This window comes from Schistocerca cancellata, chromosome 4 (genome assembly GCF_023864275.1).
Source record: "Schistocerca cancellata isolate TAMUIC-IGC-003103 chromosome 4, iqSchCanc2.1, whole genome shotgun sequence".
Lineage (NCBI taxonomy): Eukaryota > Metazoa > Arthropoda > Insecta > Orthoptera > Acrididae > Schistocerca > Schistocerca cancellata.
The window spans coordinates 675,146,160-675,162,293 of record NC_064629.1 but is presented as its reverse complement, the minus strand read 5'-3'; the positions used below and the strand labels follow the sequence as shown (position 1 = coordinate 675,162,293).

The 16,134-nt window shown below is 37.5% G+C and overlaps 1 protein-coding gene across 1 annotated transcript in view; it reads right to left on the bottom strand.

The window, feature by feature from the left end:
- Positions 1 to 888: 888 nt before the first annotated feature.
- Positions 889 to 16,134, bottom strand: part of LOC126184581 (uncharacterized) — a 55,257-nt gene continuing 40,011 nt past the window's right edge. The window contains exon 6 of the mRNA XM_049927013.1: positions 889 to 4,339. Within this exon, the coding sequence (XP_049782970.1) occupies positions 4,308 to 4,339 (32 nt within the window). The 3' untranslated portion in view covers positions 889 to 4,307. The remainder of the gene's footprint in view (positions 4,340 to 16,134) is intronic.

Sequence of the window (16,134 nt, the reverse complement as noted above, 5' to 3'; positions counted from 1 at the left end):
TACACGAACATCCTCAGACAATGTGGGGCACGTGTAACGCCGGAAATGCATATCCTCCTATTTCCATCTATTGTACTGTAATTTTTTCCTTATTTTGTTACCTCAAGATATGACATTTCTGTCTCTTTATATATTGTAATTGCTTTACTGTTTGTATATATATATTTATGCATTTATGTCGATGTATAATTGGTTTGTTTTGTAAATATTATTTGTATTTTTACGCTGGGTCTTGCCTAGGGAAAACGATGCTATCGAATGAATACGTCGATAGGTCGTGTGGAGAACCAGAGTGTTTAGGATCTTTGGTAGTGTTAACTCGGCCGCGTGGAGCACGGGCAGGGCATAGAGAGAGGGTCTGGCTGGAGTAGCAAGTGGAGCAGGTGTGTTGTGTGAAGCTCCCACGAGTTGCCGCACTTTCGGGATTTGGCAGCATGTAATTGCGCTCGACTTGCGATGATAGTTTCTGACATGGTGTCGCGGACGGGAAGCATTAGCTGGCGCACATCAAGAGCCCGTTTCGTCTGGTGACCGTGTTGAGAAGACGGCGCCCAACATCCAGCTTCTGCAACAGCGACGGCCGACAATGAGTGACTGTCGCCACCTCCTCGATCGACGGCTTCAAACCTTCAATCAACCAACAAGGAAGACTGGGAGCACGTAAAGTTTTAGAACTGTATGGCAGACCTCAGCTTTTCAAACTGTACCATTTTCGTAACTATAATTACAGCAACGTAGAATGAACCTTTGTTGCTCATTGTCCCAATTGCATTACCAAGCAGGGTCACTTCCTTTTCCGGAATGAACCAGAGTGTCGTTGAAATTCAAACGCCAGCATCATTGATTTCACTGGTTTAATTTCAAAGTTCAGTTAAAGTATTCATAGCTGGCTACAATATTCAGATTACACAAGCACAAATTAAGAGTGCGAGTTTTGTTACCGTATTTTAACTTACATGTGACTGCAGCTTAGCTTGGTATGTACTAAATTTTACTATTGTTAATTGTTCAGAATCATTTAATTCAAGTTCAAAGTTAAATCTCTTATTTCTAAATTGCGTAGATTCAAGTAGCTTTTGAAATGATTGTTGAGGTAGTCCAAGACTAACCATATTTTACTGAATTTCGATGTGCTTCAGAAAGAAAGCTCACTATTAACTTCAGTCACTAAATTAACTTTCGATTTTCCTGTTTTATTAATTCTTTTGCTAAATTAAGTCAGAGTGTAGCGAAATTTATTACTTCTGACAAACCTTCAGTTTTCACACTGCACATGTCAACCTTCAGTTGCCACGCTTCTAGTGCTAATTATATGTGTAATAACCTTTCTTTTTCAGTTACTATAGTAATTGTCCTTAGGACTGGCGATCGTAATTTCCCCCAAATCTCAAATATCTAATTACCGCTAGTTGATTGTTAACGTAACGGCCGCACATTTACTTTCTTTATTAACTTTACCCCTTTTCAAAATTAATTTCCACCAGTTTCATTAGCATTTTTCCTTTCATTTAGATGTAACCCTTTCCTCCCTCTTTACCGACAAATTAACTTCGGTGACGATTGCTTTTTCCCAAATTTCCATTAGGTACACGCGGTTTAATTTTTTACTGTCATTTAGGTCGATAAGTGAGGGGGAGGTTACAAGGTGATGGAATGACCAGCAATGAGTTCTGATTTCAGCTCCATTGAGTGTGTGGAACATGCAGACATGGGTTAATGGTAATACTGTTATATCGATAGTTGGACAATGCTGAATTTTACCAATACTTGTTTTATGGACATGGCCATGGTCCAAGGCCTAATTCCCTCACCAAGTTTCGTCTTACAATGCTGGAGACATCATAAAAGGCTTTAATGACCCAGAAAGCTGTTACAGACTAAAAAGCTCAGCAAGCCAAACTGTTTATATGTATCCCCACAATGGATGCTTCACGACATCATCAGATCACTGCCTAAAATTGCAGAGTTGAGGTGACTTATGCTGTAGAGCTTGTAGTGAGGAAAAGTTGGCACTATTTGTTTTATTTAGCACTTAGGCCCATATCTTTTCTACTTTCAGCCCTTGTTTTCTGTTAAAATTCTTTTTGTGCTTTAAAATTTCTATGGTTTCTTTGTACATCCTATCATAGTAATTAGTAGATCTCGATATGATCACAGTGTCAGAGCAACTTATTTGGTGGTTTCCTGGTCCTAAAGAATGATCTGTTACAGCTCATTTATCCGCTGTGCCCAGGTGACAACTGCTCTTGTGTTCCTTGAGCTGGATGTTAATAATAATCCTTTTTGTACTTCTTATGCAAACTTCGCCACAAGCGCAAGAGATTTTATATATGGGTGGACAAGTGGCAGGTGAAAGTCCTTTGCAGTGTTCAAATGCTCGCACATGCCAGGTATACATAGAAGCTACAAAAGGAGAAGCATTAACACTCACCTCAATTAACACAACAGCAACTGTCAACTGGGCAAGACAGATAAATCAGCAGTAGCAGATCATGCACTAGGACTGGGGAAACCACCAAATCTGTTTCTCTGAAACTGTGGTCTTAGCTAGTTCTAGTAATTACTATGCTAGGATTTAAGAGGAGCCACATAAATTCAAAAGCACAGAAACAGTATTAACAGAAAAGGTGGAGGACTGAAGTTAGACAAGCCGAGGGCCTTAGTATTAATAAAACAAACAGCACTAACTCTTCCCTAATTCAAGCTCCATGGCATATGTTGACGCGACTCTGTGATCGTAAGCCTAAGTCTGATGCTGTCACTAACCAACCATTGCATGGATTCATATAAACAGTTCAGCTTGCTGAGGTGTTTAGTCTCTGTAACTGCTTTCTGAATCATTAAAGCCTTTGCAGCATTGGAAGACTGGGGAGAGAATTTTGCCTTGAACTTTGGCTGTATGCCCATAAAATAAATATCAGCAATTATGTAACTACTGCCCATGGAAGCTTGCCTTCTACGATTAATACCGAAGTTCTCAAACACACAAAAACCATCCTGGATGGCTGAATTCTGAACAAGTAGCATTAATTCTTCTGAACAGTTTTAGCAGTACTACGTGAAAGATGGAACTACAATTAAAATGCACATTCTTCTATTATTTGGAATGAGAAAGGATATCTATCAACAGAAAACTTGCTGGAAGCACCACTGATTCCTCTTATTTTAATTTTTATCATCAGTATGAAAAACATGGACATACACAACTGTATTCTTTTATCTTTATATTTCAACAGAACATGTAATCTGTGTTACACTTAGTAAAAGATAATCTCTTAAAGTTTTTTAAAAATATTTCTTTGTGAAAATACTTCATTCTGCACAATTATCTTACTTGAGGTGTGAAAAGTGTTGATTCTAGTTATATCTAAGTGAAGTCCTGACATTTTACAAGAGAGAAATAAATAAATAAATACATAAATAAAATTAACAAAATATCAAATCTTTTAGCGCAATTTTTCACACTGAACGAGTCCATTATGTAGATAACTCTACACTAAAAATAATAATCCAGCATTTTTACAGACTAGATTGTATTTTTATGTCTAATACCACTTTAATGCATTTGGCAACATTTTAAATGTATTAATATGCATATTCAGTACAATTTTACTAAAGAATGATGAACTGCAGAGGTGTCTTTGAAATATTATAATACAGAATTATACGCAGCAAATACAGTTACTACTGTAATGAGACTTGTATTAAAACATCAAAGTTAGAATAACGATGAGCAGTGTCATTAAATGTGGCCAAACACACTTGAGTTTGATAGCCTCTAAACACTATGTTACCCATTCTCACCGTGATCCATGATATTACTTTAACCTAAGAAGACAAACTGAAAACCTAATTATCTAATTTACAGCAGTGTAATCTGTATGTCCTGTAACTCATAAGGATATCCACTTGCTTCATGATCACAATTGTAAATGTAAGTTCTGTTATATTACACAACATTTATAAATGTCAATGAAATATTACGTTGTCAAAATAGTTCACGAGTGAACTGCCTGATGTCCATGTTCAGGGCACTGACACTGAGTAGTTCATCTGTGGACTATTTCAACATGAAGTACACTGGGAGAAGCTGATGAATTACATAATATTATCTTCTCAGAATTTTTATGCTTATATACTGCTTTTCTTTTGCTGTGACTGCATAATAATTTTTCAATCATGCTCCACAATAACTGCAAGCTCTATCTTTCTGCATATGCTGCAACAGCACTTTAAAGAGAGCTAAAATTTCTTTCAAATCTTTTGATATGGTTCAATGACAAATTCTGACAATGGTGACTGAAGATTCAGGACTTAGCAACCTTTCGTAACCCCAAAGCTGTAATTAGAACAAAAGCATTAGTATCATGACTTGCAAAACTCAAAAGAAAAATTCATTTTCCAGAAACAGTTAGATAAAAATGATCAGGCTTATAAAATCACTACAATATTTAATCAGAAAATCTATGAAGAAATCATATACAAGGATTGTGCTCCGAGCAGACATTATAGTGTCAAAAAAAGTAATATAGCATTATTTCATAAATCTCTTTTTGCTTGTAAACAATGCACAAAATAGAAACACCAACATACATTTCTTTCGTTGGTCACATCATCTCAAGGTTTTACAACTCACATTCATTTCAGGAGAGGATCATGTTCTATAAAGAACAGTATAAAACTTCAATCAGTTACTGCAGCAAAGAAGATGGTTCTCAGTACAGTCCCCAAAGCAGGCTACAGTTTCTGTCCACTATTAAGGTCCACATTTTACTAATTTAACACTCTTTACTTACATGCAAACTATGGCACAAAATCCCCAGCAATGCCTATTACTGCAATGCAATCTCAGAACACTAAACTATAACATAGAAGCATCTGATACTTTGATTTTATGGTTACTATCAAAAAGTCATCCTTTGAAAATAACAGTGTGCTGCACTCATCACACATCTGCAACTATCCATTACAGAGGGAATTACGAAAATTAGCAGCATGCACTTCTTCAACCTTTGTAGAAACAGTATGAAGTTTAACATAAAGACACTTTGTTCCTAGTCACTGACTGTTCATGGATGTTTGGAAATTATTTGGGGAGAGGGAGGAACACTTCAGATTCTCTAACTTTAACATCCTGATTCAGGTTTTAATATTAATAATTCACGTAAATCAATCCCTTATTCAATGGTTCCTTCAATATCTCAATGCCCACTTTAAACCTATATTTTTGTTCAACTGAACCTGTATTTTGTATCTAATAAGCACAATGAGATGTTCAACTGTCTCCTTCTTGCCTATCTTCCTTCCACTTGATATCTTGTTATTTTGGAACTACTCTGACAATGAGTTTGTGAAACCACATTCAGCCTTCTATGGTGAAACAAGTTCTTTGATATAAGCACTGAGGCTTCCTCTGTGACAGAGAGATCTCTGTGATACTCCTCTTCAATTTTCAGCAACCTTTAAAGATGCAAGTAATTTGTGATCGTTATTTTCAACTGATGCAACTCATCTACAATGATGTACACTGTAATAACCTCACACACCACGAACATCACAGCTTTTGTAACAAATGCAGAAGCTTAGTATTCATGAATAACTATCTCTCAAATTCTAGGAAGTCCACCCCCCCCCCCAACCCACCCACCACCACCACCACCACCACCACCACCTTCACCATCTCACTAAATACTTCAACAATGGGACAATTGTCTTAAAATGCTGGAAATTAATATGTTTAACAACTGAAATATGTTCCATATTTAGTATTCTCTATTACAGTACAATAATAATTCTGCTTTTTTATGTTCATACACACATAAAACACATTTTTCTTTATAGAAATCACTGTGTAGACCAAAGGGGGGCACATATCAGCTCAATGGACAGTGCTCCAGCTCAGGCAGAGAAGAGTTTGTGCTCTGGCAGAAGTTAACCTTGCAGCTGCTTACACAGCTTGCCATCACAACTGGAGAAGGGACAGGTATCCATCCAGGTATAAACTTGTGACATTGTTGTCGTCTCTAATGTCTCGTTCTATTCAGTGCATTAGATTATGGTGCTAAGGAAATATGTTTAATTATATTCCTTTCATTAGATTAAGTGTGGGAACCAAAAGTAATTACTTCAACATCTGATAACTAAAGACTTCTTTGAATACTACCTATAGTCATACAAATACAGTAGGCCAACATAAAAACTTATTTGGAATGCAGCATAACCAATGAATGACTAACTCAGGGTTAAGCACAAAAATAAATAAATGAATAAAGATAATTCACCACAAACAAAACATAGGTGTATGTGTTCTTATATATTTGAAATGTCATTCAGCAGATGATGTGGAGGTGTGCTTTATATTTGGTGCTATTGATCTCGCTCTTGCAATTTGCAGAACTATAGTGAGACTTGCATCATTGTGACTCTTTGCTTAGAGAGAACAGTTTTTCACACAGACTTATTGAGCCGAACACTGTTAGCAGTTTGGCAGCCATTTTGTGCATATTTGGGAAATCTGTTTGTGAAAAATGTTAATAAAAATGTGATAGGCTTGTTCATGATTAATATTTAGCCTTCAATTCACTATCACCTAGAATTGTGAGCAATTCACACCATAGAGCAGATGGAACGTCATCAATTATTATAGTTGTTGAAAAGGGCATAGCAGAAACTTTCAGGTCCATAGATGAATCATCCAGATCTCTAAGTCACATGGAAAATTCCTTCACAAGACTTGCAAGAGTATCTGAAAATGTCTGCAACTGATCTGGAGTTGAACTAGATATTTGACAATTTGGAAAAATAAGCTAACTTACCCTTAAACATCTGACACTGACTAAGATTGTTTCATTTCAAAGGAAAATTTGGTTTATTAGGCACTGTAATTAAGTTATATCATATGTAGGTACATCATTACACAGGGTTGCCAGAAGTTTCTCCAGGTGAAATTCCCTGATATTTCCCTGATTTCCAGACAAGTTTTAGCATTTTTCTGCGACAAATTTTGAGATCTCAAAGGTAAGTAAAGACATAGGTTGACAAAAATGTAAGGACTTCTGTATTTCTCTCCTGTATGAGCAAAAATCTTAAGTACTAAAACCAATATTTTTTTGCAATTAACTAGTTTTGGATTGAGGAAGCAAGCCAAATGGTATGTGCGTTTCATTAAGATCACTGTTGTTACTTTATTTCAATAAAACAAAGCACATCTGGTGACAAAAATAAGCATTTTCTTTTAATCACAAGACAGATTTAAAATACCTTCACTGTTCTCAGAAATAACCCCAGAAAAAGAAGGCCTCTTGAGAGATGTGTGTAAGGCAGAGAAGAGTAAGTTGTGTAGACCAACACAATAAGTGATGGCCAATAATATGTTGGTTCCACTATGTTTGTTATTGTCGGTTACTGCCCACTGTGTCATGTCCATTACTTTACAGGTATTGGGTGATTTTTCTTCCAAGAAATACAGGGTGATTCAAAAAGAATACCACAACTTTAAAAATGTGTATTTAATGAAAGAAACATAATATAACCTTCTGTTATACATCATTAAAAAGAGTATTTAAAAAAGTTTTTTTTTTCACTCAAAAACAAGTTCAGAGATGTTCAATATGGCCCCCTCCAGACGCTCGAGCAATATCAACCCGATACTCCAACTCGTTCCACACTCTCTGTAGCATATCAGGCGTAACAGTTTGGATAGCTGCTGTTATTTCTTGTTTCAAATCATCAATGGTGGCTGGGAGAGGTGGCCGAAACACCATATCCTTAACATACCCCCATAAGAAAAAAATCGCAGGGGGTAAGATCAGGGCTTCTTGGAGGCCAGTGATGAAGTGCTCTGTCACGGGCTGCCTGGCGGCCGATCCATCGCCTCGGGTAGTTGACGTTGAGGTAGTTCGGACAGATAAGTGCCAATGTGGTGGCACTCCATCCTGCTGAAATATGAATTGTTGTGCTTCTTGTTCGAGCTGAGGGAACAGCCAATTCTCTAACATCTCCAGATACTGTAGTCCAGTTACAGTAGCACCTTCGAAGAAAAAGGGACCAAAAACGTTATTGGCTGAAATGGCACAGAAAATGTTCACCTTAGGCGAGTCACGTTCATACTGAGTTGTTTCCAGCGGATTCTCGTCGATTCACTTCTGCCATACTCAATAACACAAAAAGCTTTCTGTTGAGCGGTCGCCATCTTAGCATCAACTGACGCTGACGCCTAGTCAACAGCGCCTCAAGCGAACAAATGTACAACTAAATGAAACTTTATAGCTCCCTTAATTCGCCGACAGATAGTGCTTAGCTCTGCCTTTTGTCGTTGCAGAGTTTTAAATTCCTAAAGTTGTGGTATGCTTTTTGAATCACCCTGTATATGAGTACATAGCGCACAAATTGCGAGCGACTGCCACAATTTTCTTCTCCTTACTGTTCATACTTTCTCATGCATAAACTACTTTTGAAATGCAAAATGCACTACTATAAATAAAATGACTATAAAACGCCACACTGTACAATGTAGTTGTGTTGAGACACTTGCAATTCCTGAAATCCTATCGCTTGTGGCCTCTGGCCTGCTGAGGAGCACCTCAGTCCTGGGTCCACGGATAAATTGTGAAAATCCACTGCATTATGCCACACATGAACAGACCCAGCCTGCAGGCAGATCAACGAGACTAGATCTAATGGGCAGGACCTGCATTAGTGGGAAATGGTGAGCTTCAGATCAGAAGGCCCAATCCGTTAAGAGATACTCGCAGAGATGGTCTGCGGCTTTGGCCCATCACGGACATACACTCGTGGGCAAGTTATTCACACGTCACAGACACCATGTTGATGAAATGATGCCACGATGATCAATCCATGCAACAGATAACTTGTGCAAATACTATGAGAGTCAATATCAATAAGGATAGGTAGGAACTTAACATAAAGATGATCGCTGAGCTGCACACAGGCAAGTAGAAAAGAGAATCACACTCTCACAACTAAATTTTCAGCCATAGCCTTTGTTAGAAAACAAGAACACACACACACACATTCACACAATCACTCAGACACAACTCATGCACACATGACCGCCACCTCCTGCCACTACACCAACAATATCTGAGAATCAGATCCAAACAAACCACTTCTCACACCTCCCTGCCTCTCTTCAGCAGCTGCTAGGCTAGCAGCCAGAAGTGGTGGCAGCACTGACTGCAAGCTGAGAGGAGTGGTAGGAAGGGGAGAAGCAGTAAGAATGAGGAAGTCAGGAAGCAGCACACATTCTCAGCTTCGCCCAGCCAGCGATGATGCATGACATCTCAGTGAACAAACTATTTCATCTACTGAGACAAAAACACAATTTCCCCAGTGTTTTTCCAAATTTCCCTGATTTCCAGAACTTGAAGTAATGTGTTTGAAGTATTGTGTTCTGCAGTGAAGTTCTATATTGTACTTTTTTATTATTAATATTTTACCACATACCAAACAATGTGTTCCTCCTTTGCTTTTGGTAAAAAAATAATCACACTCTCACTAGAGTTGAACCATAAAATAGAACACCACTTTACTGCATTGCTTTGACTAGCCATTTCAACTATACAATGCACTGTAACATAACATAATACTGTGTACTCAGCCAGGTACATTGCTGTGGCTATTCTTGCACCTTGGCTGCACATATTGCCATCTAGTCTTTACGCACAAACTATTAGACAGACACCAGCTGCTCTTGGCTCCTCGTCCTGGGTCCGATTCCTGGTGGGTCCAGGGATTTTCACCTGCCTCGAGATGACTGGGTGTTTGTGTTGTCATCATTTCATCATCATTCATGAAAGTGGTGAGATTGGACTGAGCAATGGTTGGGAATTTGTATGGGCGATGATAACCGTGCAGTTGAGTGCCCCACAAACCAAGCATCATCATCTTGGCTCCTCGGCTCTGCCCACGCTCATGCAGATGGCTCCGGGAGTGTGGCTCTCTCACTGCCCACCTATGGTTTAGACTTTCAACAGCACCTCTGTTCTTCATATGCATAAGTTAGACAGTGTAATTTGAGTGATTATAGAACACCAACATTTGTGAAAATTGCAGTGTCCAAATGAATTTAGTCATAGTGTGTAATAACAGTGGACCCGCAACAAGTGATTAAAAGTGTAGAGAGATTACATGAGCATAATCCCAGCAGAATATTCTTCTAGGTGGACTGAAAGATCTGTATAACACCAAGCTCAACCAATGAAGAACTCTCAAACCCACAGGAACATGGGTGCACTTGTCAGTTGCTACGTCAACATCAAATGGCATAATGACATGTGGAGCTCAAATAAGGGAATCATGGGTATACTGAAACTGGATTTGTCATACCTTCACATTTCTATTGATGGAGCTAAGACTGTTGTGTGGAACCCTTGGATGGCCTTTTCAGCCTTGATCACACATTTGAATTACTGGTTTGTGTTATAAACCAAAACCAAATATTTTTAACAGTTGAATACTTCTTACAGAGGGTATAATATATGCTACTTCGGGACTTGAGTAACACAATTATACACTCTCACTGGCATCATAAAACTGCGTTATTACAAAATAATATGGTAAAAGCATGACACTGGCTTGGATTTTAGTTTACATCCCAAAGCAGATTTCTTATTAAAAAAGAAATAACAAATATTTCTGTTACTAAACAATTTGTAACATTTAAATAAAAAATAACAGGAAAGATTTTTCAAATGATGGACGTTATTTTAAACCTATAAGTCGGTATTTTTCATGAGCGCTTCTCTGCCTCGTGGATAACTTCACTAGTGCTGGCTGCTGCAGTCTCACTAGTGCTGGCTGCTGCAGTCATGCTACATAACTTGCTCACTCATTAAAACACTTCTTTGTTGATTTTAGTGTATGAACCAAAATTAGATTAGGATCAAAAAGGAAGTATTAAAGAAGAGAATAACATTTTATTTCTACACAATTCCAAGCCTTTTTCTGTGTGAAATATTTAAAATGATGGTGTTGCACATAGGGGAATTCACATTCTGAACATGAATAAGATGTATCTTTTCAAAGACCTCTTCGTGTGCATAATCCACAACTACTTCTTGGTCTTTTCTTCGTTATGCGTGGCAAAAACTCTGGATAATGCCTGACTGTTTGAGATGGGACTCCAACTAATGTCCCTCATCATGGAGATGCTGTCCATCATGATGTCTCTCTTGTCCTTCCATTTCATCACTATTTTCTTGTTTATCGCATCCCATTACATATTTGTCCCTCATTTTTTCACTTTTATTTATGTCAGAGAAACCCTTTCCGTTTTGCTACTTTGTGCTGACAATGTCGGTGTTCCTGTTAGTTTGTCACCCATAGCTGGACTAGTGTACCAGCTGTCGAAGTAAATATAATAAACCTTTCCGAGAAAATAACAAGAAGCTAAAAAACCATTTATTAAGTCATTTTCTCTTCAGGATTATGAATGCCATAATGTGTGTTCTTACCAATACAAACAGTGAAGTCCAATATATATCCAGAATAGCTTTCACACAGATCGTAAAATTTTATTCCAAATTATGTTTTGAAGGAGTAAATTGCTTCTATCCAAGGCATCCTATCCAGAACAACAAAGCTTCCTTGACAGTAACGTTCCTTTGTAGTGAGTAAACAGACCAGAATCTTTAGAGAAGAAGACACACACTTCTTTACTCTCCCGTTTCCTAAAGAATGTTGTGTCAAGTGACTCCCATTTTGGAAAGCACAATTTACATTCTGGCTTTTACAAAATTCCCAGAAGAATAAATATTTCAATTATTGTCATCACTTCATCATCTGTTAAGTCTTGCCAGAAGTGAATCCTAAATATTGCTAATAAATTGTGAATAGAAGCTATGTAGTCATGTGGGTATAAGTTAGCTTGATCAGCTATTTTTTTGCATGAGGAGTCATCTACAATACACTAAAAACAACTAATCACATCATTCTGTATTACTGGCACTTTTACACCCTTCTTTTCAATAAACAAAAAATGCTGGGGAACCAAACTAACACACACAAAAACATTTTGTGGCACATGTTCCAGTGCTGCATAACTGTCAAATGATTCTGAATCCATGTGAATTTCATTTTCTTCATGCTTTATGTCTTGCCAGTTATATGAGATATCACTGATGTTGTTATCACTTGCTAAAACCAGCCATCCTATTTCCAAATATGACAATTGTGTCTGTTTTGCCACTGCCAAAGGCCACCACATAGTAAGCACAAACCCTATAGCATTAAAAGCACTGCCACCTGATGCGTGAAGCAAGCTTTTGGGGCAAACATTATAACTAGCTGACAATACACTAACTAGGCATTCCCATTAGCTACAAGCCACAGAACATTGTGGATAAATAATGTTTCTCAAACCTACTTTGTATAAGCAGGCCATGGACAGGTATATTAATAATGCCCACTTAACAATTTGAAGCCCAAGCACAGCGCGTGTGGCAGTAACGCTGCGAGTGTCCCACGCCCGAGCTCAGCTCATCTCCATTAACACTGTTTCCATTCTGCTCGCAGCTTCTATTTGAGTTTGATGTTATCTTAACTGCCAGTGTTTGGACATTTCTGAAACTATTTCAATATTCTCAAAGGGCAACCCTCACCTGTTAAAAACTGCAGAACTGACACATGATGCTGATGTTTCGCGGGTTTCTCGTAATGTTAGTAGTGCATTTTTCGAAAAATATGTTGAAGTTTTTGAACAATACTGATATCAAGAAGCTTCGAATGAACCACCTGAAGGCTAGTTTCAAAGGGGACATTTTTGAAAGCGAATATAGTTATTCTGCTACTGAATCAGACTCTGGTAAGAAAACATTATTTCAATATTACCATTCCATTGTTGTATATTATTTACTGTCTAAAATCTGCTATGTCAGTTATTTCTCCATTGCATTTTAAGGCAAAATGCCACCTCCAACAGTGTATAATATAATTCCTAATAATCAAGATAGTACTTCAAATATATTCAGACGAATTGGATGGACCACATTAGACTCTTTAATTCAAAGTAGAAAGTGGATGTGTGGCAGAAGTGGATGACAGCAGCAATCCTTTTGATATTTTTTCAGTTTTTTTCCCAGGACCAATGATAAAGCACATCAAGGCAGGAACTAGCAATTATGCAAAATCCATTGCAGATAAAATGAAAAATTGAAGTACATGAAACCCATTTTTGTTACAAAAGTAGAGGAGTAGTCTACTATAACTGCTGCAAGTGGCATGTTGCAAAAGCTGATATATAATGAATTATGGACCTTCTAATTTAGGGGTCAAGGCTGTGCAGGTTGTATTTTGGGTGATATTCAATTACTGGTTTCTCCTAATGGGATCACGAATTTGGCTTTACTTTTTGTTAAAAAAATCTAGAAAAGGACTCTACTATAAACACTGCAAGTGACAGTTGCAACACATGGATATTTGTTGACTGACTGTCCTCTGGCTAATGCGGACTGCAGAAATGGCAGATCATGGAGTTCTTCTGTATAGATAAGTTGCTTTTGTGTTTTATTTGTTTGTTTAATTCTATTAGAATGGTTATTGTGGTTAAATCTGAATGATTCATTCATTAATAGCAGTACACGGGCACATAAGTTCTGTGTAAGTAATGTATATGGTGTTGCAGATGTTGGGCATGAAGCACGATTCGCATCCCTGTAAATGGTTATACACTTGTGAATGTGATATCTTTAGTTCAAATTAATTTTTACGTCTTCCACTGACTTTGTCAGCAGAGTGGGTTTGATTCAGAGTACTTTACTAGCTGCAGCACTGGCCAAGGCACCCTTTAATACAATTCATGCATAGCTTCTAAGCAAATACGTTGGCAGCCTGCTGTCACACAGCGGAAACAAAATCTGAAAACTAAGCTATGTTCTCTTCTCAGGCAAACACAAGTTGTATGAGAATCAATCATTAAAATGTCAACCATCAATCATGATTCAATAATAATATTGTTGAGAAGTGAGGTTTTTTTTTATTATTTGCACCAAAGTCACTATTTATTTATTGGCTAAATAGTTTTGGGCTTTGCCCATTTTCGCAACCACCTGTCACAAAGAATGAAATTTTATGAGTGGATGTGTCAAAGGTGGATAATAAATGTATCTGTAATAACATGGTCCAGATGTTAACTATTTATGTATTTGGTATTTGGGGTAAAGTTGGTGTGGACAGTCCTATTCATTTCATCACATTTTGTGTGTACATCAGATCTGTTTTACAACATGTCATAATTGTAGTTATACCTTATGGTAGTATGACAGTGTATGAGCATACAATATATTTGTCTAATTTGCAGTGCTATCATTATCCAGCATGATCTGATCCATGTGACGACAATATCTCATACATAACGGAGGATTGGTTCTCACCGGAGTTCACAGTGTGTCACAATGACTTATTTTCCCTAGGTATTACCATAAATTTGACAAATATTAATCCAAAGAATTTTATTGTATGTCTTATATAATCTCTGAAACATTCAGTTTACTCTGTGAATGTAATATCATTGATTTTGTTCAGTGGGGGATACAATATCTCATCACATTATAGTTGTATAATAAAATTCTATCTTATTTCTAGCATTACACAAGAGGAGACACATTATTTCACTTGTATTCAATGTGCTCTACGTATGATAAGATTGTACCGCTGTCATAACTGCATTTTCAGTGAATAGTTTGTAGTCACATATCTGGTGAGTAGTGTAGAAAGGAGTGCAATTCATCTGCTGAATAAGGTGCTATAGAAGGTTCCTATGAATCGTTTGTAGTTGGGTATTAGGTGATTAATGTAGGATGTAGTGCATATTATATGCTGATTAAGGTGTTACTGAAAAATCCTATGAATTTTTTGTTGCATAATTCTGTTTGTTCATTTAATGTTTGTTTTGGATGCTTAGTCATATTAATGTACAGTTATTTTTCTTCTAAAAAGTCAATCAGTCTCTGGAAGCATTATGTATAACAGTGTAATTGCTCTTGATATTTTCAGCCATTTGTTTATTTTCTGAGGGGCATGCAGAAGGGTTATTTCTGCTTACATTTTTGTTTCTCTGTATCTTGTTTTAACAATTCTACCTATTTGTTCAATGTAGGCTTTATTACATTCACTGTATTTGATTTTGTAAGCACCAGAATGATTATATCATTGCATAATGTCTATTTGATAAATGATCTTTGCTCCTAATGTGTTGCTGGTGAAGGACCCTATTTTTAGATTTGCTTTCTTTAATGAGGAATTTATTCTGTCTGATACATGTCCCCAGTACGGAAGTACAACAAATTTATCTTTATTTTTGTTTCAGTCTTGATCAGCACGACTTTGTCTTTAATGATTTTCCCGTTTTGTATTTCTTACTTAGTTTGTCAACCAGCTCTAGCCCTTACTGATTGGCAGGGCTCTGAGCATATTTAGGGCTGAATTAAAATTTACAATGTTGAGACAGTCTTTGATGATTCAGACTACTTCTGATCTAGAGTATGTTTCTTTATGGCTGAGACAGTATTTGATGATTCAGGCTATTTCTGATCTCGAGTATGTTTCTTTATGGCTCCAAGGTTTTTTTTTTTTTTTTTGTTATGGTTTTAGGGCGCAAAACTGCTACAGTCATTAATGCCCGTTCTGTGACTTAGGAAAAGGTAAAAAACCAAACTGGAAACCAGCAGCAATGGAAACGAAACTCAAAAAATTGGAGAAACTAAAAACAGAAGGAAAGCTTAAAAAACCACTATAGAAGGGGGTTGGTTGTCCCCAAAAAGAGCTTCAAATGACAGACGTCGTCTCACTGGCACTAATAAACTCGAGAACGCGATCGGCTGAGCACGTGTCATCTGCTAAAATGGAAGATATATCAGGCGACACCTGTAGACGGGCACGTAATGGAGTAAAATAGGGGCACTCAATTAAAAGGTGTCTTATCGTCCACAGCTGAGAGCAGTGGGGACAGAGTGGGGGAGGATCGCAACTTAAAAGATGTCGATGGCTAAAAAGACAGTGCCCTATCCGGAGTCTAATTAAAATTACCTTCTCCCGACGACGCGTTCGGGAGGAAGAGGTCCAAGGACAGGGAAGAGCTTTCACGTCCCGCAATTTATTATTGGGAAGTGTCGACCA